Source organism: Caretta caretta, chromosome 11, assembly GCF_965140235.1.
Source record: "Caretta caretta isolate rCarCar2 chromosome 11, rCarCar1.hap1, whole genome shotgun sequence".
Taxonomy (NCBI): domain Eukaryota; kingdom Metazoa; phylum Chordata; order Testudines; family Cheloniidae; genus Caretta; species Caretta caretta.
The window spans coordinates 59134020-59155530 of record NC_134216.1 but is presented as its reverse complement, the minus strand read 5'-3'; the positions used below and the strand labels follow the sequence as shown (position 1 = coordinate 59155530).

Genomic DNA, 21511 nt, shown 5'->3' with positions numbered 1-21511 from the left:
ACATAGAGCTTCTTACAAAGTCTTCAAACCTTGTCTAGCAACTCTCCCAAGCTTTGTACCCCACTCATCTGTTCACACATTTTAAAAAAATAATTAAATAATGAATAAATCAAAAAATTGGAGGAGCAAGGACTTTTGCAATTTTGAACTAAGAGAGGAAAACAAGTGGAAAATCTTTGAGTGAAAGATTATATTTTTTGTATATGCTTTTCACAACTCTTTCCATCACAGAAAAAGGGAAATTCAATCTAAAACAATACAACACAATTCATTAAAATTTCATCAAGATTCCAACAAATCCACAAAAGTCAAGGAACTCCATCACATTTTGTTTTGCTCTATGTTTTATGAAAGGATTATAATTTTGTAATTAAAAAAAAAAGAATGCATGGGACTGTCTCCACCAGATTTAGTCTGTGATGTCTGTGTCAGAATGAGAAAAAAATCTGCTTAGTATAGTGAAAACTCCACAATGGATTTCCCCCCAAAATCTAGTGATTTGTTATTCTTAGTAAAACTTCTAACTTTTTTTAAAATTTAAAGATGGTATGCAATCTTAAAACAGATTAAAGTTATTGAGCAAAAGTTCATAACACAAATGTGGGGTCTCTAATCCTACTTGCCTTACTCAGGGAGGTATTCTGCCTAAGGAGTGTAAGACCAGGACTTCAGTCACAAAAAACTCCACTTTGGAAGGTAAGCAGAACAAGCTTAGTTAAACAAAAGAACAGTAAGGAAAATTTACCCAATTTTGGAAAAACTGATATTATATATTTTAAAATTTGTATTATTCTTAAAGGCAGTTCTCTTCTTGCTTGTCTTCCTCAGATTAGTCTTGATTTACTTTTGAAACTTCTTTTATTTTTAACTTTGAAGACTGGGGAATTCAAAAATTCCATATCTGTAAACTGATCCCCACGCCTCAATTTACTGCAGAAAAGAAAGAATTAAAATATTAATGCCATTTAAATAATTAGAGGTTATATCACAACCCTTAAAATGGTAAACAACAGTTAGGGCTTGGTGCACTGAAGTTGCCCAGAGGCTTTATGGAAAGCACACATTTCTGAAATTCCAGTGTACAAACAAAAATTACTTTAGAAATTGACAACCCTCAAAACTTTAGTACATATGTATCTATATGGCACACATCACCTTAGCATCTGAGCGATTTCCAAGTATTTAAATGTAGAAATAATATTTTTCTTTTTTGCTTCCCAGACTGTAGGAGAAATAACTTGATTAATTTAGGAGGTTCTTTTTATTTAATTATGTTCATGTCGGAGGGAGTGTGTGAACAACTTACTGGGGGAAGCCTAAGTCTAAAAAAGTGTTTTCAATTAAGTTATGAAAAGGGTGAGATGTGTGGTCTTTCTTTGGACTTATCTTATCTGTAGCTCTTCTATCCCACAGTTTAGCTGGATGTCACTTCCCTTTTTAGAAAAACTGGAACAAGGCTGTATTGCCACTGTGAGGGCTCTTTTGCTGCAACAGAATGATTGACACACAGTATGTCTACACTAGAAAGGTAAGTCAACCTATATTAGGTTGACTTACAGACACAGCAGTAATTACTGTGGTGGTGCATGTCCATACTACCCTCCCTGGGTCTGTGGTGCATGTCCTCACCAGGAGCACTTCCATCGACCTAAGAGGGACAGTGTGGGGAGCTGAGCGCCTAGCCTCTCAGCTTTGCTGGCAGCTCCCTGCCAGGAGCCTGGCTGCTCCACAGGCTCTGGTGAGCTGCCCCTTCCCTCCCACCCCTGCTCTGTGTTCTCCACTGGGAGCAGGGGAAGCCACTGGAGGTTTCTCTTCCCCCTTCCCTGCCAGAAGCAAGAGGAAGCCGCAAAGCCTTGTCAATTTCATGGCTCACCTAGCCATGAAATTGACAAGGCTGCCCAGCTCCTGGCAGAGACCAGGCAGGGGCCCCTCAGACTTCTTGCCCGGAGCTGGGTCCAAAGACACCCCAGCTTCTCACCCCAGGTCCCAGCCCAGAGCTGGGTTTGAAGCCACCTAGCTCTCCAGGGTAGCAGGGTCTCTCTTATCAATTTCAAGGCTCCTGCTGTGAAATTGACAAGACAGTGGATGTAAGGGACACAGTGCCTACATAAACACTGTATCATCCTAACTACACTGACATAAGCCTTATGCCTCTCATGGAGGTGGAGTTATTACGTTGGAGTAGTAGGGCACTTACATCAGTGGGAGGAAGGCTGTAGTGTAGACAATAGTGTAATTAGGTCAACATAAGCTGTCTTATATCGACCTAACTATGTAGTAAGAAAAAAAGGAGTACTTGTGGCACCTTAGAGACTAACAAATTTATTTGAGCATAAGCTTTCGTGAGCTACAGCTCACTTCATCGGATGCATTCAGATATGCTACAGCTCACTTCATCGGATGCATTCAGTGGATATCTGAATGCATCCAATGAAGTGAGCTGTAGCTCACGAAAGCTTATGCTCAAATAAATTTGTTAGTCTCTAAGGTGCCACAAGTACTCCTTTTCTTTTTGCGGATACAGACCAACACGGCTGCTACTCTGAAACCTGTAACTATGTAGTGTAGACCAGCCCAGGCAGTCCTTTGAATGAGTATTAGAGAGAGTGCCCACACATCTATCCTGTTTAGTAAATACACAGAAACATTTTAATTGTTTTTATATATAAATTACATTTCAAAATAGCAGTGATGTTTTGGCCATCAATGCCCCAAGACTCACTGCACTTCTACTATAGTTAAAACCACTGGGACTTCAGTCTTATTAGCATCATCTAAGTCATGTTACAATCAACCCAAAGTGACCTGCTCGTATGCAGCCTTAATCCTTACATAAAAGATGGATATTCTTTCAAAATGATCTTGGGTAGTACAATAGAAGAAATGGGAAGATGAAGCATCAAATAATTAGCTAATTAAACATGAGCTAGCTGAGAGATCAGATTTCCAAAAGCAGCAAATGTAACATTGGACATAAAAGGAGCACTGGAGATGGTTAAAGGGTAAAACTAAACTCAAGACACTACTATATATTCTGAAAATAAAATCTAAGTTCAATAGGAATAAAAGGAAAAACTCTTTGCAATTCTTGTTCACCAAGAAGTCATGTCAGCACACAATCTACTCTTGATATACTTTAAAATGCTAGCCTTCTTAATGAATACTGAAAGTCCAAATGTTAGGTATCTTCAACTATGTGTGTACACATCCTATTACTAACTGTTGGAAACATAGGGCCTGATTCTCTACTGCATCACTCCAGTTTTATGTTGGCAAAACTACACTGACTTCAGTGAGTTATACCAGCATAAAAGTGAAGTAACACAGGAATGAATCAGGGTAGTCAACTCTTCAATTAAAATACTAACTTGGGAGTTTAAACATTACCAATCTAGCTATTCAGTACAGTGTCCCAGACCATTTTAGATATGACATGCATGTCAAGAAATAAACCAGAGAGATATCTGATAGAGATCTTTCAGTAACACTAATGCAATAATAATTTGCTGAAAGAAAAACAAATACTTTACTTATACCGACCTGCTTATTTTGGGTTCTTTGTAGCAAACAGCGGCTCGTCTCCGTCTACCTGGTGTTGTAGAGTTTTCTTCTAAAATATTCTGGAGTTTAGGCAAGGAAGTGTGGGAGTATAAAGTCGTATTTGTCTGATTTTGTAGGGCCTTTCTACCTGTAAATACAGTTATGCTTCCATCTTTCATTTAAAATAATTTCTGAATCACTGATTAAACCTCTTAAAAACACGTGAAAGCTAATATTTGTTAACTGAAGTTCTCTGGGTACAGTTCCTACTTTGGAGTCACATGGACCTGATTCTCACTGAATCCAAGTTCCACTCAGCACAGGACTGATGGATAGGGATGCAGAAATATTCTGGAGCCATTTGAGGGCTAGCAGGCTAGAAAAAGCCTCAGGGCTGCTGTAAATTGGGTTGGGTTGGCTTCCTATGACCCCAAGAGGGTGTTGTAGCAGTTGGGAATTGCCAGAGTACAGCTGTGCTACACTCATGGCCTCAAATGCCTGGGGATGCAGAGGGATGGCATAGAATCACCATGTGGAGACACCCCCTATTGCCAAGGGAATTCCCTGGATGCAGCATCTGCTAACTGTAATGCCCATACACGCCTACAGAGCTTCAGAAAGGGGTCATAGCAAAATGATGAATTGAGTCACATATTCTTAAATTGTGGAGAGACCTAGAGAGTTTGGGAAATTTCTCAGCTCCCTTCCTGCCATAAAGCATATAATAGGGAAACGTAAGTATTGTATCAAAAAATTAGACAGCTTTGGTAGGAAATTTTTTTTTTCCATTTGAGCTTCCCCATAGCCTTCTGAGTTTACTAAGGACATTTCAGAATGTCATTCAATCTTTTCAACAGCCACTTGAATTTGGAATCAGAAGATCAAACATTTTTAATAATTTGGGAAATACTGAAATGATTTACATTTCCTTATGCAAGTTTCAAAGATCTTCACCATACATCATATTTCCTCTCAAAATACCTAAAATGATTTAGCATATAAAGGAATACAAGTTGAAATAATATAGAGATTCTCTAAACTCTTGGGAGAACTGAGAAACACACTAAACGTTTCTGTGCCTCCTCTGTGGTTTCAGACTCAATGCATGTAGATGGGTACATCTTATATCTTGCTTTAGAACTCAGATTGGGGCAGGAGTAAAAATTGTTACTTGATAATCACTTCCTGCAGTTTGAGGTCAGGGTTCACATAGCTCCTGTTTGTAAGCACTGGGGTGTGAGTGGTCAAGCAAGGTGGTTGGAATCGGGAATGAGGAACTAGAGCCAGGGGTCAAAGATGGAGTCAGAGTCAGGAGTGAAGCCAAGCGTTGAAGCTGGAGATGGAGTTAGGGGTCAAACCGAGGGTAACCTTCCCAATCCATGAGGTACCAGAGTTTGCCTTGTCTGATTCTGGCATCAAGTATCTTGTGGACAATATACTCACTGTGGTCTTGAACACATACTGAAAAGGGGAGTGGTTGGGAGTGGTGAGGGAATGGGTTTCAGGAGTTGCATATGAAAATGGTGTATTAAGAGGAAACAGGGTAAGTCAAATTCAAAGGTGACTGAGTTAATTTGCCAGTGAACTCAGTAGGGGCCAAGGAACTGGTAGTCCAATTTGTGGGATGGCCTGTCCATGTGTAAGTGCTTCATCTACAGCCATACCCTCTGGCCTACCCCTCCAATCATTGGTGCTCTGCATATTGTTTATAACTTTTCTTGGCATTCTCCAAGCTGCACTTGTTGGTCATCTTGCGTTTGGTGTATCTGTTGTATCCAGTCCAGGGCTGCTGGAAGTTGTGGTAGAACTGATGCTGGAACCCATAATTTGAAAAAAAAGGGTTTTGCTGCGTGTTCTGTGTTATTGTATGAAAGTTCTTCCTGAGGTAGCATAGAGGACCAGTTGTTCTGGTGGAAGTTTATGTAGCATCAAAGATACTGCTCCAGGATCTAGCTTGTTCTGTCCGATGACCATGAGAAAGTCTTGCCTAGATAAACTGTTTTAGATAAATCTGAGCTGCCTTCTGAGTGGTCTTGAACAAGAAAACACCTTGCATTATTACGTTAAAAACTGTACTGGCTGCCTACTCACATCTAGATGTAATTTAAGGTAGTTATACTGTCTACTCAGGAATTCAGTCATTATCAGTCCAACATAAATTGAGGTTGCTGACCTTCAGTGCATGGGGGAAGCTTATCTGTTTTCTAAGACTACTGAACAAAGAAGTAGAACTAGGGAGTACTGATGTTATGTTTATTCCTGATTTATGAAGTCTAACTAGTTCAACAATGATTAACATAATTTGTTTAAACTGTAAAATTTGCAGAGACACTGATAAGGGGTGCATTTTTATTTATAAAAGAAAACCCACATGTATGAGTCAGAGCTGCTAGGTATGCTAGGTGCCCTTTGAACATATCTATACAAGGTAGACCTCAACTATATAGGCGCACACATGCTCTGAGACCTTCAAGCTAAACATTGTAGCATGTTTAAATATTGGCACAGATGGTTCCATTATATGACTCTATCTCCTGTAATGCAGAAGTACCACAGTTTAATGAGACTATAAATTGTAAGCAATTTCAGTATTCCTTCCAGACTATTGAAAAGTTTGAACTTCTTTTCTGTAAAAAATATTAGAAAGTAGGCTGGTACTTCAAAGTATCCTTATAGACAGATATCAGAGAAGTTCTGAACAAGGTATTCTTTGCAAAGTTTTCAGAATTCATGTTGAAGTTAGGGTATTCTTAAAGAAATTTCATACTGGTGGGAACTGTAATAGCAGTAAATGGAAAATACTCTTGGCTCTATTGTCCATTTTCAAGATGAGTCTAATTAACCTTTAAACTGTTATTTGCCCCTTATACAGCAGTGAAACAGATGGCAGCTTGCCCTCCTGATCTGTTCCATTTTAAATATTCAAGAGCAAATCTTTCAGTGTAATTCTATCATGTTCATTGCAAAGATAGTAGAGGCACTGATTATGGTTGATCTCTTGAGACTGTAAACAAGTTAAAGTTCCTTGGGCTAAACATGATCGTGGGATATATTATAAACCAATAAGAATATTAGCTACTGTAACTGAAGAAAAACCCCTCAGTGGTTTTCAGTCCTTCCAATTCTACTCCTGTATTACTTAGCTTTGATGGTGCTTGGAAATTTATGACTAAGAGTGGGGATCTATACAGGCAACACTAAAAGAAGTTACCTTTCCTTTGTAGAAGGCCTTACACAATCACAGGGCTTCTCAGGACAATTTTTTTGGTGGCCTCAGAGTGCAGCCACCAACTCTTGCTGGTGGCAGCTCTCACATTTTTCCTAAAATACTTGATTAGCTTTAGGAAAACCAAATAAATATGCACATATATACGTCCAAATCATTGTAAATTATTTATTGCTAGCTAGTAAGTCTGTTGTGAAAAGTGATTCTTGTATGTTTGTTAATATCACTTTTCACAGCAGATTTACTCAGCCCTGGCAAGCCTGGGGACAAATTAAGCCCTGGACGGAGGGTTGGGGGTGGCAGTGGGGACCATGGGGGTGGGGGGCTGGAGCCTGAAGCCCTGCGGCCAGAGGACAGGTACATGGATGGAGCCTGGAGCCATGTGGCCGGAGCCTGGGGCCTGCCACTGCACAGCCATAGTCCAGGGCTGGAGCCCGAAGCTGCACGACCAAAGCCTGCTGCCCTGCCACCCTAGGGCTGAAGCCCAAAGCCTGAGCCCCACCACCCACTGGCTGCCTGCTCCTCCAGCATTGTGCCTCAGGTGTCTCCAGAGGGGGGCAGGGCCCAATCCCTGCTGCTGGCCCTAGCATCTAGGAGCAATAGAGGTGGAGTGGGCTCTACTTTGCCTCCCCCCCCCGCATCACAACCCAGGAGGCTGTGGCCGCAAGAAAAGCCCCTGGTGGCCACAATGGCCGCATTTGAGAAACACTGAAAAAATTTCCTTATCTCTTTCTCTACTCGAATACTTACCACTGCCTGTTCTTGAGAGTTTTTGGCAAGACCCTTTAAAATCTGTCTCCATCTTCTTTGCTCTATTAGCACACAATACTTCCTCATAGTTAGTTTTTTCAAAGATTTCAGAGTTTTTCTGTACAGGAAAGTTTTCTGAAATTTTATGGAAGTCAAAAGCAGAGAGCTCCATGTGAGGGAGACCCTCCTCCAAAAAGTTGCATGAATTAAATGGCATATCCTTAGAACAGGTCACAGGTGAGAATTTTAAAAGGCATGGTTCTTCAATCATAATGTTCGTTAATACTGATTTATTGATCAACTTGTTCATGAAGGGATCTCTTCCTGTTCTGAACTTTTGGTCACCTAAAATATTCTGTTCCACCTGGTCAACTTGCCTGATGTCACTTTCTTCTAGCCTGGTCTCAGAACTAAGTCTCTCATTGCTTTTAATCTGATCATCTGGATAAATGACAACACAAGTCTTTTTATTTGCCTTTGATATACGGTCTACCCCTTTCTTTAACATATGAACATTATATTCATCTATCTTCTTCATGGAAGATCTAGCCCACTGTTTGTTTACAGTTACACTGCTCTTAATATCTAAAATTCCCTGAATTTGCTGAGTATTTGCAGTTTTATTTCCATGAACAATCTCAGTGTGCAACATGGCTTCATTTTTTAACTCTTGTCTTACAGAGAGTGTGCACTGGGTAAAATCTTCTGGCTGTATGTTAGTTTTCAGGCTAGCTTTTGCCAATACATACTTTGAACTGCCCAGCGAAACCTTATTACTCTTTCGTTCTATTTTTTTTATATCTACACAGTGACGAGAAGTCTGTGTTTCTCTCCTGTCATTGTAATTATCTTCTTTGTGACATTCACTCTTCTGGTGTTTTGTCTTGCAATCAGGCTTGCATGCCTTTGCTCCAGGCTGTTTTGAACTACTTGCTGAATGCTCCCCAATTTCCTCTCTATGGTAATTTGTTTTGCTTATTGTAGAAGGAATTTGGAAAGTCTTGCCATTTCTTTTTTGTTTGATATGTTTCTCATTTACATCCACTAAGTCCTGCTGTAAAGACAATACACTGGAGATGTGGTTTTCTATACATGGCACACTTTTAGTACAATAATCTTTTGATGGGGCCTTGCTCTTAGATGAGCTAGAATCTGAGTTTTGGAACTTGTCCATATTTTCTAATCTTTCTGAGAGAGTTTCTTTATTTATTTTTTGTTGTAAATAATTTTTTTGTTGTTTACTTGGGCTTGCTAAATTAACTAGATTTGTCTTTCTGGTAGCTTTATCATTGTATTGGGAATTCTGTACATCATGTTTACTGGTCCTTTGTAGCTTCAGCTCTCCCAAAGCATTCCTTTTAGCCACTTGTTCTGCCTCCAACTGAAACTTTGGAGTGTCTGATTCATTAGTGTTTGAATCTATAATCTTTTCAGTATTTGTGTGTCTTTTTTCACTATGAAAATCTGAACTGCCTTTAGGATCGCTTTTAATTTTCTCTTTATCTTTTTTTCCTTTGTTTGAATACCTCACTTTTCTCAAATTTGCTGAAATTTTAAAAGTTTTGGCATTACTATTCCTTTTATTTTTGGCTTTTGATGTAATTGTGAGTATCTTACCCACATCACTGGCAGTCAGTTCCATTTCAGTATCATAAACAGTTTCCTCAGGCTTTAGCTGGTTACCAAAATGCACCTCATTTGAATTTGTCTTAAATTCACTGCTAGGTTGAAGTGGTGAACCAGGATGAGACAACACATTTGGTTTTGCTTGCAAACTCATTTCATTGGTGGTGTCGCCCCTGTCAATGCTCCAATCTGACATATTATTTCGGGTCACTTTTTTATTAAAATCCACTATACCTGCGTGAGCGTTTGATCTACAAGATGTTGCATGTTTTTTCCTTTCAGTCACATTTCCACAGAATGGTAATGGACTATCATGTGGTTTTGTAAACTCTTCAGACTGTCCCACAGATGGCACATTATCCAGATCAGACATGAGGGCACTACTGGAGCTTAGTAATGTACATGGCTGATTTTCTGCAACCAAAGCAAGTGAAAGTCAGTGACTTTAAAAAAGAAATAAAAGTATCCAAAATGTGCATTTCACACTTACTTATAGTTTTCAGACTAGCATGGATTACTGAAGTTTGCACCAGAAATATGCAGATGCCCATTTTAGGTGAAGTGTTGTACTATACTTTATACATAGTGTACTGTACCATATATAGTATACCACTCTCCCACAGAGTCTATCAACAGCCTTCCACAGTGTCAATCATGAGGTGCTGCTGACTAACTTTTGAATTCTAGTGGAACAATGATGCTGCTTTAGTGTGACTTTATTCTTTTTCTCTTGGAGATACCACAATGGATAGTTATTGGCAACTGCTCTGTCTCTCCAAGGGGTCTCAAGTTAGGGTTGCCCATATAATTACCCCTTCTATTCAACAGCATAAAGCAGTGGTTCTCAACCTTTTTACCACTGTAGGCTGCATATGCATCTCTCTATGTGTTATGTGAGCCACATCCATACTATATACTACCTGTATGGCCCCAAGGATGTCACATGGGCCGCAGCTGTGTGCTGATTGAGTCAAGAACCACTAGAATAGATCTTATAATATCAGTATGGACATTTGATCTTCACCCATTGCCAGAAGATCACAGACCAATACATAAAATGTGCCAAAACCAGGCGTGTTCCCAGAATTACCAGGGTCAAGGAGATTCAAGGCTCAAGGTGCAAGATTTTGGCATACAAACAACATCCAGCTTTATATCTCCCCCTTTCTCACTCGTTCAGCCCAGATAATATCACTGAACAGCACAGATAACATCTGGTTGAGATTGAAGTATAGATGGTCTAAAAAACTTCAATGCAGACATGACTGAAGTGATAATAGTATGTTGAGGAAAAAGATCTGGAGGATATGACAGAAGTCCTTGGGGGTCCTATTCTACCATTGTTTGCCCAAGTTTGCAACTAAAAAGTGCAGTTTGAGCCCTACTTGCACAACAGCAATGACCTGGAATACATGCTTATATCTACATCTGGTGAAGAGGATGCAACCTTTACTGTCAGAAGTAGATGAGTTTACTTACCTGTAACTGGAGGCTCTTCAAAATGCGTGGTCCCTATCTGTATTCCACTGTTTGGTTACACATGCACAACATGCCTCTGGAGTCGGAGAATTTGAAAGTAGGGTCTGTTGGTCCATGCATGCACCCTAGCTTGCCTTGTGCCTCCGACCAAGGCAATAAAGGGCAGGGCAGACCGATCGCCTCTTCAGTTCCTTCTCCACCATGAAACAGACAAGATCCAAAGCAAAGGATGCGGGTAACAATAGCAGTTGCCATGGCCCAAGAAGAAGACAGGCCACATTGACACCAGATTGGAGGGCAGTTCAGGATATTAACTTTCCTTCCTCTATCACAGCTTGGAAATGAGTATGATCCTGCTGTGGGAGGCTGTTGGTGAATTCCTCTTAGCATAGTTCAGGAAATCATATTTAGCCAATAGCTCTTGATAACTGGCTATCCTGAAGACTGGAGGACAAGAAAACCTTCCTCCCTGGGAGATCTGAGTGTTTACCCTCCTTCTCTGTGGGAGCAGATCTGGGGTGTTGTTGCCTGGACCTTTCCAAAGCAGCCTGAACCAACAATGAGTTGGGAGCTTGGTGAGAGAATAAGAATTCTGAACCTGTAGCCAGCACATAACAACGTCTCTCTGCCCCTTGAGGGGGGTAGACGTGCCAGTGGCATGGGTGTGCCACACTGTCCTAGCCGGCTCTAGTATGGACTCATTAATCAGTAGGGCTACTCTTGTACGTCCATAGGTGTGGAGGATGTCCTAGAGCCTGTGTTGGGAGTCCTGGATCTCCTCTATGCAATCTGAAGTCCCCCAGTGAGTCTGCACAGCAGATCTTGGAACTGCCCGAAGTCATCCGGAGGGAAAAGCGATGTCGACGTCACTGCTTCATCCGGCAATGATGATGGTTGTCCAGCCTGTTCTGGTGGAACCGCCAGAACTGGAGTGTAGCACTCCTTCTCCTTCATCAGATCTGGGGTTAAATTGATGGTTCCCTCACAGGGGAGGCAGGCAGCGACTCCCTGGAGGATTGGATAGATTCTGAAAGAGGGCACTGGTGCAAGGGTCCCCCATATGGCCAGTAAGAGGGGTCAACAGGTGGTTATGGAGATCCCCATGGCATGGGATACCAGTGACTCCTAGTCAGGTTCGGCGGTGGTTGGTCCCAGAGCATATGGGGCTCCTGGGAAATGGGTAAGGGTGGTACAGGAGGAGTGGTTCCTTCAATGGTTCCGAATCTCCCAAGTACTCCCAATCTTCTGGGAGTACTTCCTGACTAGGTCCCACCCTAGGGTCTGTGAGGGTAGATTCTCCAGCACCGGAATAGGACTTTGCAGCAGGAGGCGCACTCCTTGCTGATTCAGGCCGATGTACAGGGGCATTCCCCGGCCTGGGTCCAATTGGAATCTCATGGCCACCTGCATGATACCTGCAGAGATGAAGTGCCTGCCCTTCCAGGGTAGGGCTGTGGAAGGCCTGGCAAATACTGCACCGAACTGCGATGTGAGTTTCTCCCAGTCACTAGAGGCAGCGTTGATGGTCATCGCTGACTGAGAAGGATCACGGGTGAGAGATGCAGGGTTTGAAGCTCGGAGTTCTGGGCATAGTCCGTGTCAAGGTTCCTTCCCAACTCTGAACTCTAGGGTACAGATGTGGGGACCTGCATGAAAGACCCCCTAAGCTTATTCTTACCAGCTTAGGTTAAAAACTTCCTCAAGGTACAAATTTTGCCTTGTCCTTGAACCCTATGCTGCCACCACCAAGCGTGTTAAACAAAGAACAGGGAAATAGCCCACTTGGAGACGTCTTCCCCCAAAATATCCCCCGATGCCCTACACCCCTTTCCTGGGGAAGGCTTGATAAGAATCCTCACCAATTTGTACAGGTGAACACAGACCCAAACCCTTGGATCTTAAGAACAATGAAAAAACAATCAGGTTCTTAAAAGAAGGATTTTAATTAAAGAAAAGGTAAAAGAATCTCCTCTGTAAAATCAGGATGGTAAATTCCTTACAGGGTAATCAGATTCAAAACATAGAGAATCCCTCTCGGCAAAACCTTAAATTACAAAAAGACACAAAAACAGGAATATACATTCCATTCAGCACAGCCTATTTTACCAGCCATTAAACAAAAGGAAATCTAATGCATTTCTAGGTAGATTATTTATTAACTTTTTACAGGAGTTCTGAGCTGCATTCCTGATCTGTTCCTGGCAAAAGCATCTCATAGACAGACAGACCCTTTGTCTCCCCCCCCCTCCAGCTTTGAAAGTATCTTGTCTCCTCATTGGTCATTTTGGTCAGGTGCCAGCGAGGTTATCTTAGCTTCTTAACCCTTTACAGGTGAAAGGATTTTGCCTCTGGCCAGGAGGGATTTTATAGTACTGTATACAGAAAGGTGGTAACCATTCCCTTGATATTTATGACAGTCTGGTACACAGAAGAGTGGTCCGGAGTCCCCCCCGTTGCCTAATCTAATTCTAAAAGATACTAAAAACTATTAAAACTACTACATCTATAAAAGTTATTAAGAACTATTAAAACTATGAACTATTTGTAACTGAATTAATATTCTTTTTCAGAAAGACATCAGAGAGCTGAGGACACTAAAGGTTAGGATCCAGACCATGTGGCGGAGAGAAGGAACTGAAGGGGCAGTTAGTCTGCCCCTCCCTTTATCACCTCAGTCGGAGGCATGAGGTGAGTCAGGGTGCATGCGCAGACCAACAGACACTTCTTCCAAATTCTCTGACTCCAGGTGTATAGTGCGCATGCGTAACCCCATAGTAGAACAAGGACCATCACTTGAAGAAAAACTTGCTATTTCACAATAAGACTACTGCAATGTGCTCTACACCTTAGAAACATTTGGAAACTGAAGCTGGTGCAGAATGAAGCACCGCTCTATTTAAGTAGTGTTTCTTGTCGAGAAGACATGATAACAATGCTCTGAGATGTACACTGGGTTTTGCAGGGATTTTAAGGTGCTGGTTCTGATCTATAAAGCCCTAGATAGCCTGGGATTTTGCTAATTAAAACCATCTACCTCTTTATGTTGTATTACCACAGTTGCAGTCAGTGAAAGTGCTCAATTGTTGATTTATGCATAGGTGTGGATGGGCATCCTTGTTTGCAATTAAATGACAGAAAATATTAAGGCTTATGAAATCCCCAGAAGTCTCCACTGAAATGAACGGTGGCTTTTATTTATCATGTATATGTACTGTATCTCACCATAATTAATTTATTTTATATACTAAACATAGTAATTTCTAAAAACAAATTGATTACAAAAAATTAATACAGCATACCTCTGAAAAATATATTTGAGTCAAAGATTGTTTCCATTTTGTCTATTTCATTTGACTTTTGGTTATTTTTCTCAGACTCTAACAACAATTCAACACTGATCTGAGCTGGGCAAATTTCATTTGATACTACAGAGGTGAGGTTACAAAGATCTTCTGATTTTTCACACAATGAAAGGCTGCCTTGCTGTTTTGCATTATGTACTGCAATTAATGGTTCCTTCATTGGCATTCTTACAGATCTGAAAAGAGGAAGTTTTACTATGAAGGAGAAATATAATGTATAATGTATCGCATAAATATATAAAAGTGAGCAGAAAATGCTAGAGAGAAATGACCAAATTTATGTAGACAACAGTTTTGCCTATTTGTATATTTTGCTAATAATTTGATGTCTCAAACCATCTTTTTGCAAACTAGACACAAAAGCTTTCTGATTACCTTTTTTAAAAAAATCTCTCTTCTTTATTCTAGAACAGCATGCAGCAATTAGGTCTATAAAAGCCCCTGACAGATTTTAGCAGAATTTCACATTTGCATGCTCACCCAGTTTGTGAAACAGACCCATATTACCTAACTGAATGATACAAAGTCTTGGACTGATGATCAACACAGCTGCTTTGACCACTTGTCAGTGTAAGAGGATTCTGAATATGCTATTAAAAATAAGAAAAAAAGTGAAGTAGCCATGTTAGAAACTGCTCAAAGGTCTGGAGTATTATACATAGTCCCAAGGTAAATCAATCACTGGACAGAGAACAGGTGAGGTGATGAAAAGTGGATGATATATTGCAGTTTATCATAGAGCTATTACCATTGCATATGTGATATGCACATTATATATATTTATACAGCCTAGAGAACATTCCTTCAAAAGAATACAACTATTTCAAAGAAAAAATTTTTTTTTTATATTTACAGATTATTTTAATCCCAAAGCACATACACATGCAGAAATTATTTCATACATCACTGAAATGCAGAAGCTATACAAGAGTGCACAGCAATTGAGTTCAATAGTTTAGAACAGAAAGTGAAAAAATATTGTGTTGAAACTATATAGGTATAAAGGAAAGCAAAATGTATTACCTAAATTGGAATTCTGCCATGATACCAGGGCTCCTACCTCATTTTTCAGGCAGAGGTCTCATCTAAAAGAGGAGAATCCCCCACAGCACAGTTCCCTCGAACACCACAGGAGGTTAGAATAGTACTAGCTCTCTGAGGAAGACTGCCACCTGCTAATTTACCAACAGCACTTTTGCACAATGTGGCTTCATCAGGATAAGTAGCTAAGTAACTTTAGAACCAGGTTCTCGAAATACAAAGGGTGAAATCCCGGCTTCTTTGAAATCAATTACAAAACTCCCACTTACTTCACTAGGGCCAGGATTTCATCCCAAAAATCTAAACACTTGGGGTAAAATTTTCAAAAGCACCTAAATGACTTAGAAGCCTACATTCCATTGACGATCAATGGGTCTTAGGCACTTTTGGAAATTTTACCCCTGGTCAAAAGTTAAATAGTATGGACTATAAGACTAAGCAGCAGACACGATAGCCTTACCCCCTTTTATTTACAACATTGTAAATATACAAACGAAAGACACTTACCTCAGAAAAACTGCTCATTTCAATTGCTGTTAAAAGGTTGTTATTCATAAATGCTTCTATTTCTATGAGAGTTTTATTCTGTATATAAAAATATAAATGAGGCCTTAAAGATGGAATTCTCTTTTAAACAGTTAAGCCCTTATATAGGAAGAAATCATAAACAACAGTAAAAATATTTTGTAACCTTTTCATGGTCAAGGCAGAGGAAGAAGCAATTTCTACATTTGATTAATTTGCTTACAGAAAAATACAAAAGTAAAACTGGGATTAAAATGTCCACACAGAGGTGTGTTGTTGAGTTCCAGATCAGTCAGAAGCATGAGGTGATCTTATAAAGGAAAAATGAATTCTGAACAAGAATTTTACTGAGAGATAATATATAGCCCCACCTTTTTCCATCCTGTTGGCAACTGTGTATTTGAAATAATTACTGTAGGTAAAATATTTTTAAATGTTCTAGTTAAAAAAATTAAACTAATTTTCTCTGAAGTTTCCACTAAAATGTGATATTTGTTTTTTAGTTGCTCAGAAGGTTTAAGTATTATGGTAATTACAGCATACCAAACAGTTTAATTTTTGACGAAGCACGACATTATAAAAATGCAACTCCTCTACTTCTTTCTGTAGAAAGATCTTCTCATTCTTCAGCCTCCGAGTATTTTCCTTCTCCAGAGTCAAAGCCAGAGCCAATGCTTTATTATTATGTTTTAAAGATATCTTAAAAATAGAAGAGTTGTCTGTAGAAAGAAACAAAATAATCATAATTTTCTTTTTGCTCACTCCTCATGACATTACTCATAGTTCTGATGAAGCAGTAGCAATGGTTACAGTTGACCTAAGACACATTACAAACCTTTGTTTCCAGTTGCTTTATCACTTTTTGGCCTAACAAAAGCTGTTCTGGGCTGGGAGCAAGAAGACCTTAAGTTCTGGTTGCACTTCTTCCAGTACCTATGTTACTAATTCTGTGACCTTCAAAATGATTACTGAGCAAGGCCTCACACTTCTGCCTTCGGAGATATAAGTATTTATGATTTTCCCACATTTAAAGCTGAGATATTTGAAGATCTGAGAGGTTGCAGTGCTGGGAATAGAATCCAAGTTTCTAACACAACAAACCCGTCTCATTCACATATCTCATTGCATTGTCTCTCATAAAGAACATGCCAAAACTATGTGTTTAGCTATGGAGTCTGTAAAATGACGCTATTCTTGACTCATTCAGTGCACAGGTCAGATACTGTTCAGAGAATAATGCAGCTGTTCAAGAGTTTTGGTTATCCTCATCATTCAATTATGGCCCCATGACTTATTTACAACCCATCATATTTTGTAGATGAGGAAAAGTGAGGCACACAGAATTTAATGTCAACATTTTAAAATCCACTAATTTTGGTGGCCAATATGAGATAACTACATCTTGACTGTAGACATGTTGAACAACCACAACTACATAAGAACATAAGAATGGCCATACTGGATCAGACCAAAGGTCCATCCAGCCCAGCATGCTGTCTGCCAACAGTGGCCAATGCCAGGTGCCCCAGAGGAGCACCCAGAGGGAGTGAACCTAACAGGTAATGATCAAGTGATCTCTACCACTGAGGCATCTGAAATTAGTGTGCACTTTTAAAAGGTTTGGCCTAGCTGACTTGCCAAAGGTCAAGGACAGAAAGTCTAGCAAAGAACCAGATAAAGAACACAATAATTGTCATTCCAAGTAACATGTTTTAGTCACAAGACCATCTTTCAATTCTCAACCTTAATATTATATTAATGATAATCCTCTTTATTTAGGCAATTTAGCAAACATTAAGCACATCCATCACCCCATTTACTTCAATGGTGCACACAGTATATGGATTAAATTGCTGTAACAGTTTACTTTAAAGTAATTACACTCACTTATTATTTTAGTTTTGATTTTAGATGCAAGACAGGCATTCAGTTTTGCAGCTTTTAAAGCTCTATCCTTCTTCTCTTTCATGTGCCCTCTAATGGAACCCTGCATGAAAATGGAGGATGTTTCAGCAGTTGCTTTGTTCGCCATTGTCCAAAAGGCCCTGTTTATCACAAAGAAAAAAATTCCAAAAGGATACAATATAAAGATTGCTTGCAGGGTTGTTATAGCCATGTTGGTCCCCAGATATCAGAAAGACAAGGTATGTGAGGTGGTATCTTTTATTGGATCAACTTCTGTTAGTGATAGAGACAAGCTTTTGAGCTCTGAATTCAAAATGGTATGCCCACACCTTGAATACTGCATGCAGTTCTGGTCGCCCCCTCGCAAAAAAGATATATCAGAATTGGAAAAAGTACAGAGAAGGCCAACAAAAATTATTAGGGGTATGGAACAGCTCCATATGAGAAGAGATTAAAAAGACTGGGACTGTTCATCTTAGAAAAGACATGACTAAGGAGGGATATGATACAGGTCTATCAAATCACAAATGGTGTGGAGAAAGTGAAGGGACATGTTATTTACCCCTTTATATAACACAAGAACCAGTGACCATCCAATGAAATTATAGGCAGCAGGTTTAAAACAAACATAAGGAAGTACTTTTTCACACAACACACAGTGGAAATCATTATCAGGGGATACTGCGAAGGCCAAAAGTATAACTAGGTTCAAAAAAGAATTAGATACATTCATGGCAGATAGGTTTGTCAATGGCTATTAGGCAAGACGGTCAGGGATGTAACCCCATGATCTGGATGTCCCTAAGCCTCTCACTGTCCAAAAAAAGCTGCGACTGGACGACACATGATTTATCATTCAATAAATACCCTGCTCTGTTCATTCTCTCTGAAGCATCTAGCACTAGTCACCGTTGGAAGACAGGATACTGAGCTAGATGGACCACTTGTCAGACCCAGTATGGTCATTCTTATGTTCTGTTCTTATCCACACTATAAAGACACATTTATGCTTGTGCTTTTAAAAATAAAAAGTAACAGGTCTCAATTTAGGGTTACTTATCCCTCTTAACCCTAGAGATAGCTCAGTTTTCAGAGATCTCAGGGTTCTCAGATAAAAATGTCAAGTTAGCTCAGTTGTCCCTAATGGTTTAAGAGTAGCAAAGTATTTAACAAACATGTAAAATGAATGTATCACAGTTTTTGGATCTTGCTAGCTCCACTTTATTTTCTGATTCACTCAAATTTACATTTAAAGAGGAAATATATTCTAGCCCACTTCACTGCTGAGGATTCAGAATGTAATTGATCAACTGCTGTTCTGTTAAACCAGCTTCACAAAACTCTGCCTTCATTTTAACAGCATTGGAGTTTACAGTATTTCCAACCTGAAGTTTTCAAAAATCATGTCAGGGTTCCAAAAATCATGAGATTAGCTTAAAAATTATGAGATTTCAAAATATATTTCAGGTTTTGTTTTTACCCTCTTGATTTCTGAGCCTCTAAAGGGCAGTTCAGTCACATTTTCAGGCTTAACTTTGTAACCACATGGGCTAAAAATCTATTTTTTAAAAAAATGAATGCTTACAGTCACACAACTTTAGAAGCCTGGTTTTATGAAAAACATCAAACACAACAAAACTTTGCTAAAATTAAAAGAGTTGGTAACTTGGGACACATTTAGTTTGGATGAGTGTCCTGTCATGTTCTGACTGGTCGTTTGGGTTTTATAGATACAGTCTCCATGTACCAATTGACAAAGATGCACACTGGAACCTCACCACACACAAAAAAGTGGGGAGACAGGTGAAATAATAAAAAGAATTTTCCAACTACTTTTAGCAGGATATTTTAAAAATGAATATTAGACAATTTAAATACAAAAATCAATCAATTCCTTCATAAACCCACTTGATGCTGTTAGCATGTAGGTAGGCTCATTTAACCTTTTAAGCTAAATTTTAAAAAAACCCTGAATTAGGAGACCTAAAATAGCTCCCAGTTCAGCTTTATAACTAAAACTTAACGCAACTCTGACAGTGCGGAAGAACTGGAATTGGACTTGGGGGGAAATGTCATGGTCTCCTTTGAGGTTCATCCATTTGGAGGACATTTATCAATGGAGTCATCTTAAAAGATCCAGAACAGGGGCATAGCCACAGGCGGGCCACGGCTCACTCACTTAGCATGCAGGGCCATCCCCCAGCCCCGGCTCTGCCCGCCCGACACTCCAGCTGGGGAGTGGGGGGGGGGGGGGGGCGGCTTGCCCCACCCCACCCGGCACTCCAGCCTGAGAGTGGAGCAAGGCAAGCCCCCACACCCTCACAGGAGCGCTGAGCAGAGGGGGTGCAGCAGGCGGGGGCACCCATTTGTCTAGGGCCCCCCAATTGGCTGGGGCCCCTGGGCACACCCCTTTGGCCCAGTGGGTGAGCTTCAGGTGACCCAGTGGCAGAGTGTCCTTCGCCCCCCGCAAGGCTGGCTGGAGGAAGTGGGGGGGAGACTACACCACTGATCCAGAGACATATGAATGATCACAATCTCATTACATATTCCTGAAACAGAGATTAAAGGTTTACACAACAGCTGTTGGTATCCGATTGTGCTCACACCTTCCTGAGACTCCGTGATGATTGTGCTTCACATGCTGGGAAGTGCACCACGCCAAGCCCACTTGGGGGAGGCCGGGAGTTTCGATAGCGCCCCAGGCCATACCGGAGAAGTAAAATATGCAAACTACAGCGATGAGCAGAGCAAGTGGCCGTGCACCGGGACCGGCGGTCCCGCACTATGTCTACCACTCCCCTACTCAGCGGAGCGAGTGCCCTGCTTTCCAGCCGCCCCGGGCTTGGCTTGCACCCACCGCTCTTCGCCAAGCGCGCTAGTGCCGGGGTCGGGGCATCAGGCAGGCCAAAGCCCCCTCTCACGGCGGGCAGAGCCGGCGGGGAAATGCGCTGAAGAGCAGGGGGAGTCGGGGCAGCGGGCGGTCCCCGTCAGACAGCGCAGTGCCAGAGAAGAGCCGTGTGCGGCGGCGGGGAACCCTACGCAGCACAGGGCCGCAGGCGGGCCAGAGCTGTGAGGAGCCCCACACCCCTCCCTCCGGAGGGGAGCTGTGGGGCAGGCGGAAATCGGCCCAGCTCACGCCAAATCCCGGCCCTTGGCCAGGCTGGCGGGCTTGCCTCGCACGGCAAAGCCTTCGGCCAGGGGGCGACCCAGGCGCCACTGCCCGCCCCTCTCTCCACGAAGTAACCTCCTTGCATCCCCGCACCCCAGACTGCGGGCGCAGCTTAGGCTGGCCGAAAGGCCGGACGTGAGTCCGTAGCCCCATCACCTGCTTCCCCCGGCCCGAGCGGAGCAGACTACAGCTGCGCGACCCCTCACGCAACGGCCGTTAAACTGCTGCTCCGCGGGGCGCGCGCAGCCGCCTCTGGGCACCGCGCGCCCGAGACCGAGCAACCGGGGCGCGGGGACAGGGGAAGCGCGCGCGCCGCTTGGGTCGAGGCGGAGGTCTGAACGTGGTGGGGGCGGGGCGGAACTCGCACGGGGGCGCGCGGGCAGGGCAGGCGGCGCGCGGGCAGGGCAGGGGGCGTGGCTTGCTAAGTCGTAGAGCGGGAAGTAGCTTGCGCAGGGATCGTGGGGATGCTGGGCGCTGCAGGCTCCTCGGGGCACGCAGGTGACCCACCTGCCCCCATAAGAGCTCAGCCCGGGCCACTGGGCTCTGACGGGGTTTGCTGCCGGAGCTCTGCTGGCCAAATCTGCTCCTCAGTTAGCGACCGTCACCCACCCCTCTGTCAGCGCCTCCCTCGCCCGTTAAAGCACTGGACAAAGTAGAGGTCTTTGCAAATAATACAATCACGCGCACTGATAGCATGGCTGAAAACTGCCAAATAGGTGACTACAGTCGAGTTCACTGCGCTTTTAAATATAAATGCCAGTGCTTCCCTTCCCCCATTCAAAATCTAGCCATCCAGCTAGGGTGTAATTAAATACAAGATGTAAAGAGGACACACGGGATTTGGGGCTAACGTAGCAACGTGTAGGTGACGTGGTGCTCATCGCTGTA

The 21511-nt window shown here is 41.9% G+C and overlaps 1 protein-coding gene and 1 long non-coding RNA gene across 4 annotated transcripts; both read right to left on the bottom strand.

Annotated features, from left to right (window-relative positions):
• Nucleotides 1-319: 319 nt before the first annotated feature.
• On the bottom strand, nt 320-9543 carry LOC142068464 (uncharacterized). Its single transcript, XR_012664295.1, has 3 exons — nt 9377-9543; nt 3541-3688; nt 320-930 (listed from the first exon to the last, which is right to left on the bottom strand). It is a non-coding gene; the product is annotated as an uncharacterized LOC142068464 (long non-coding RNA).
• A 3002-nt stretch (nt 9544-12545) lies between these two features.
• Nucleotides 12546-20941, bottom strand: SGO2 (shugoshin 2). 3 transcript variants are annotated; one of them, XM_048870033.2, is made up of 6 exons: nt 20780-20941; nt 17437-17594; nt 16093-16268; nt 15532-15609; nt 14491-14573; nt 12546-14159 (listed from the first exon to the last, which is right to left on the bottom strand). In XM_048870033.2, the coding sequence occupies exons 2-6, from the start codon at nt 17579-17581 to the stop codon at nt 13907-13909; spliced, it is 735 nt and encodes a 244-aa protein (XP_048725990.2). In that variant the 5' UTR covers nt 17582-17594; nt 20780-20941; the 3' UTR covers nt 12546-13906. The 3 variants fall into 3 exon arrangements, with proteins under 3 accessions (XP_048725990.2, XP_048725991.2, XP_074974154.1); XM_048870034.2 differs by having other exon boundaries at nt 17437-17536; XM_075118053.1 differs by lacking the exon at nt 20780-20941 and adding an exon at nt 20061-20773.
• Between the last annotated feature and the right edge of the window lie 570 nt (nt 20942-21511).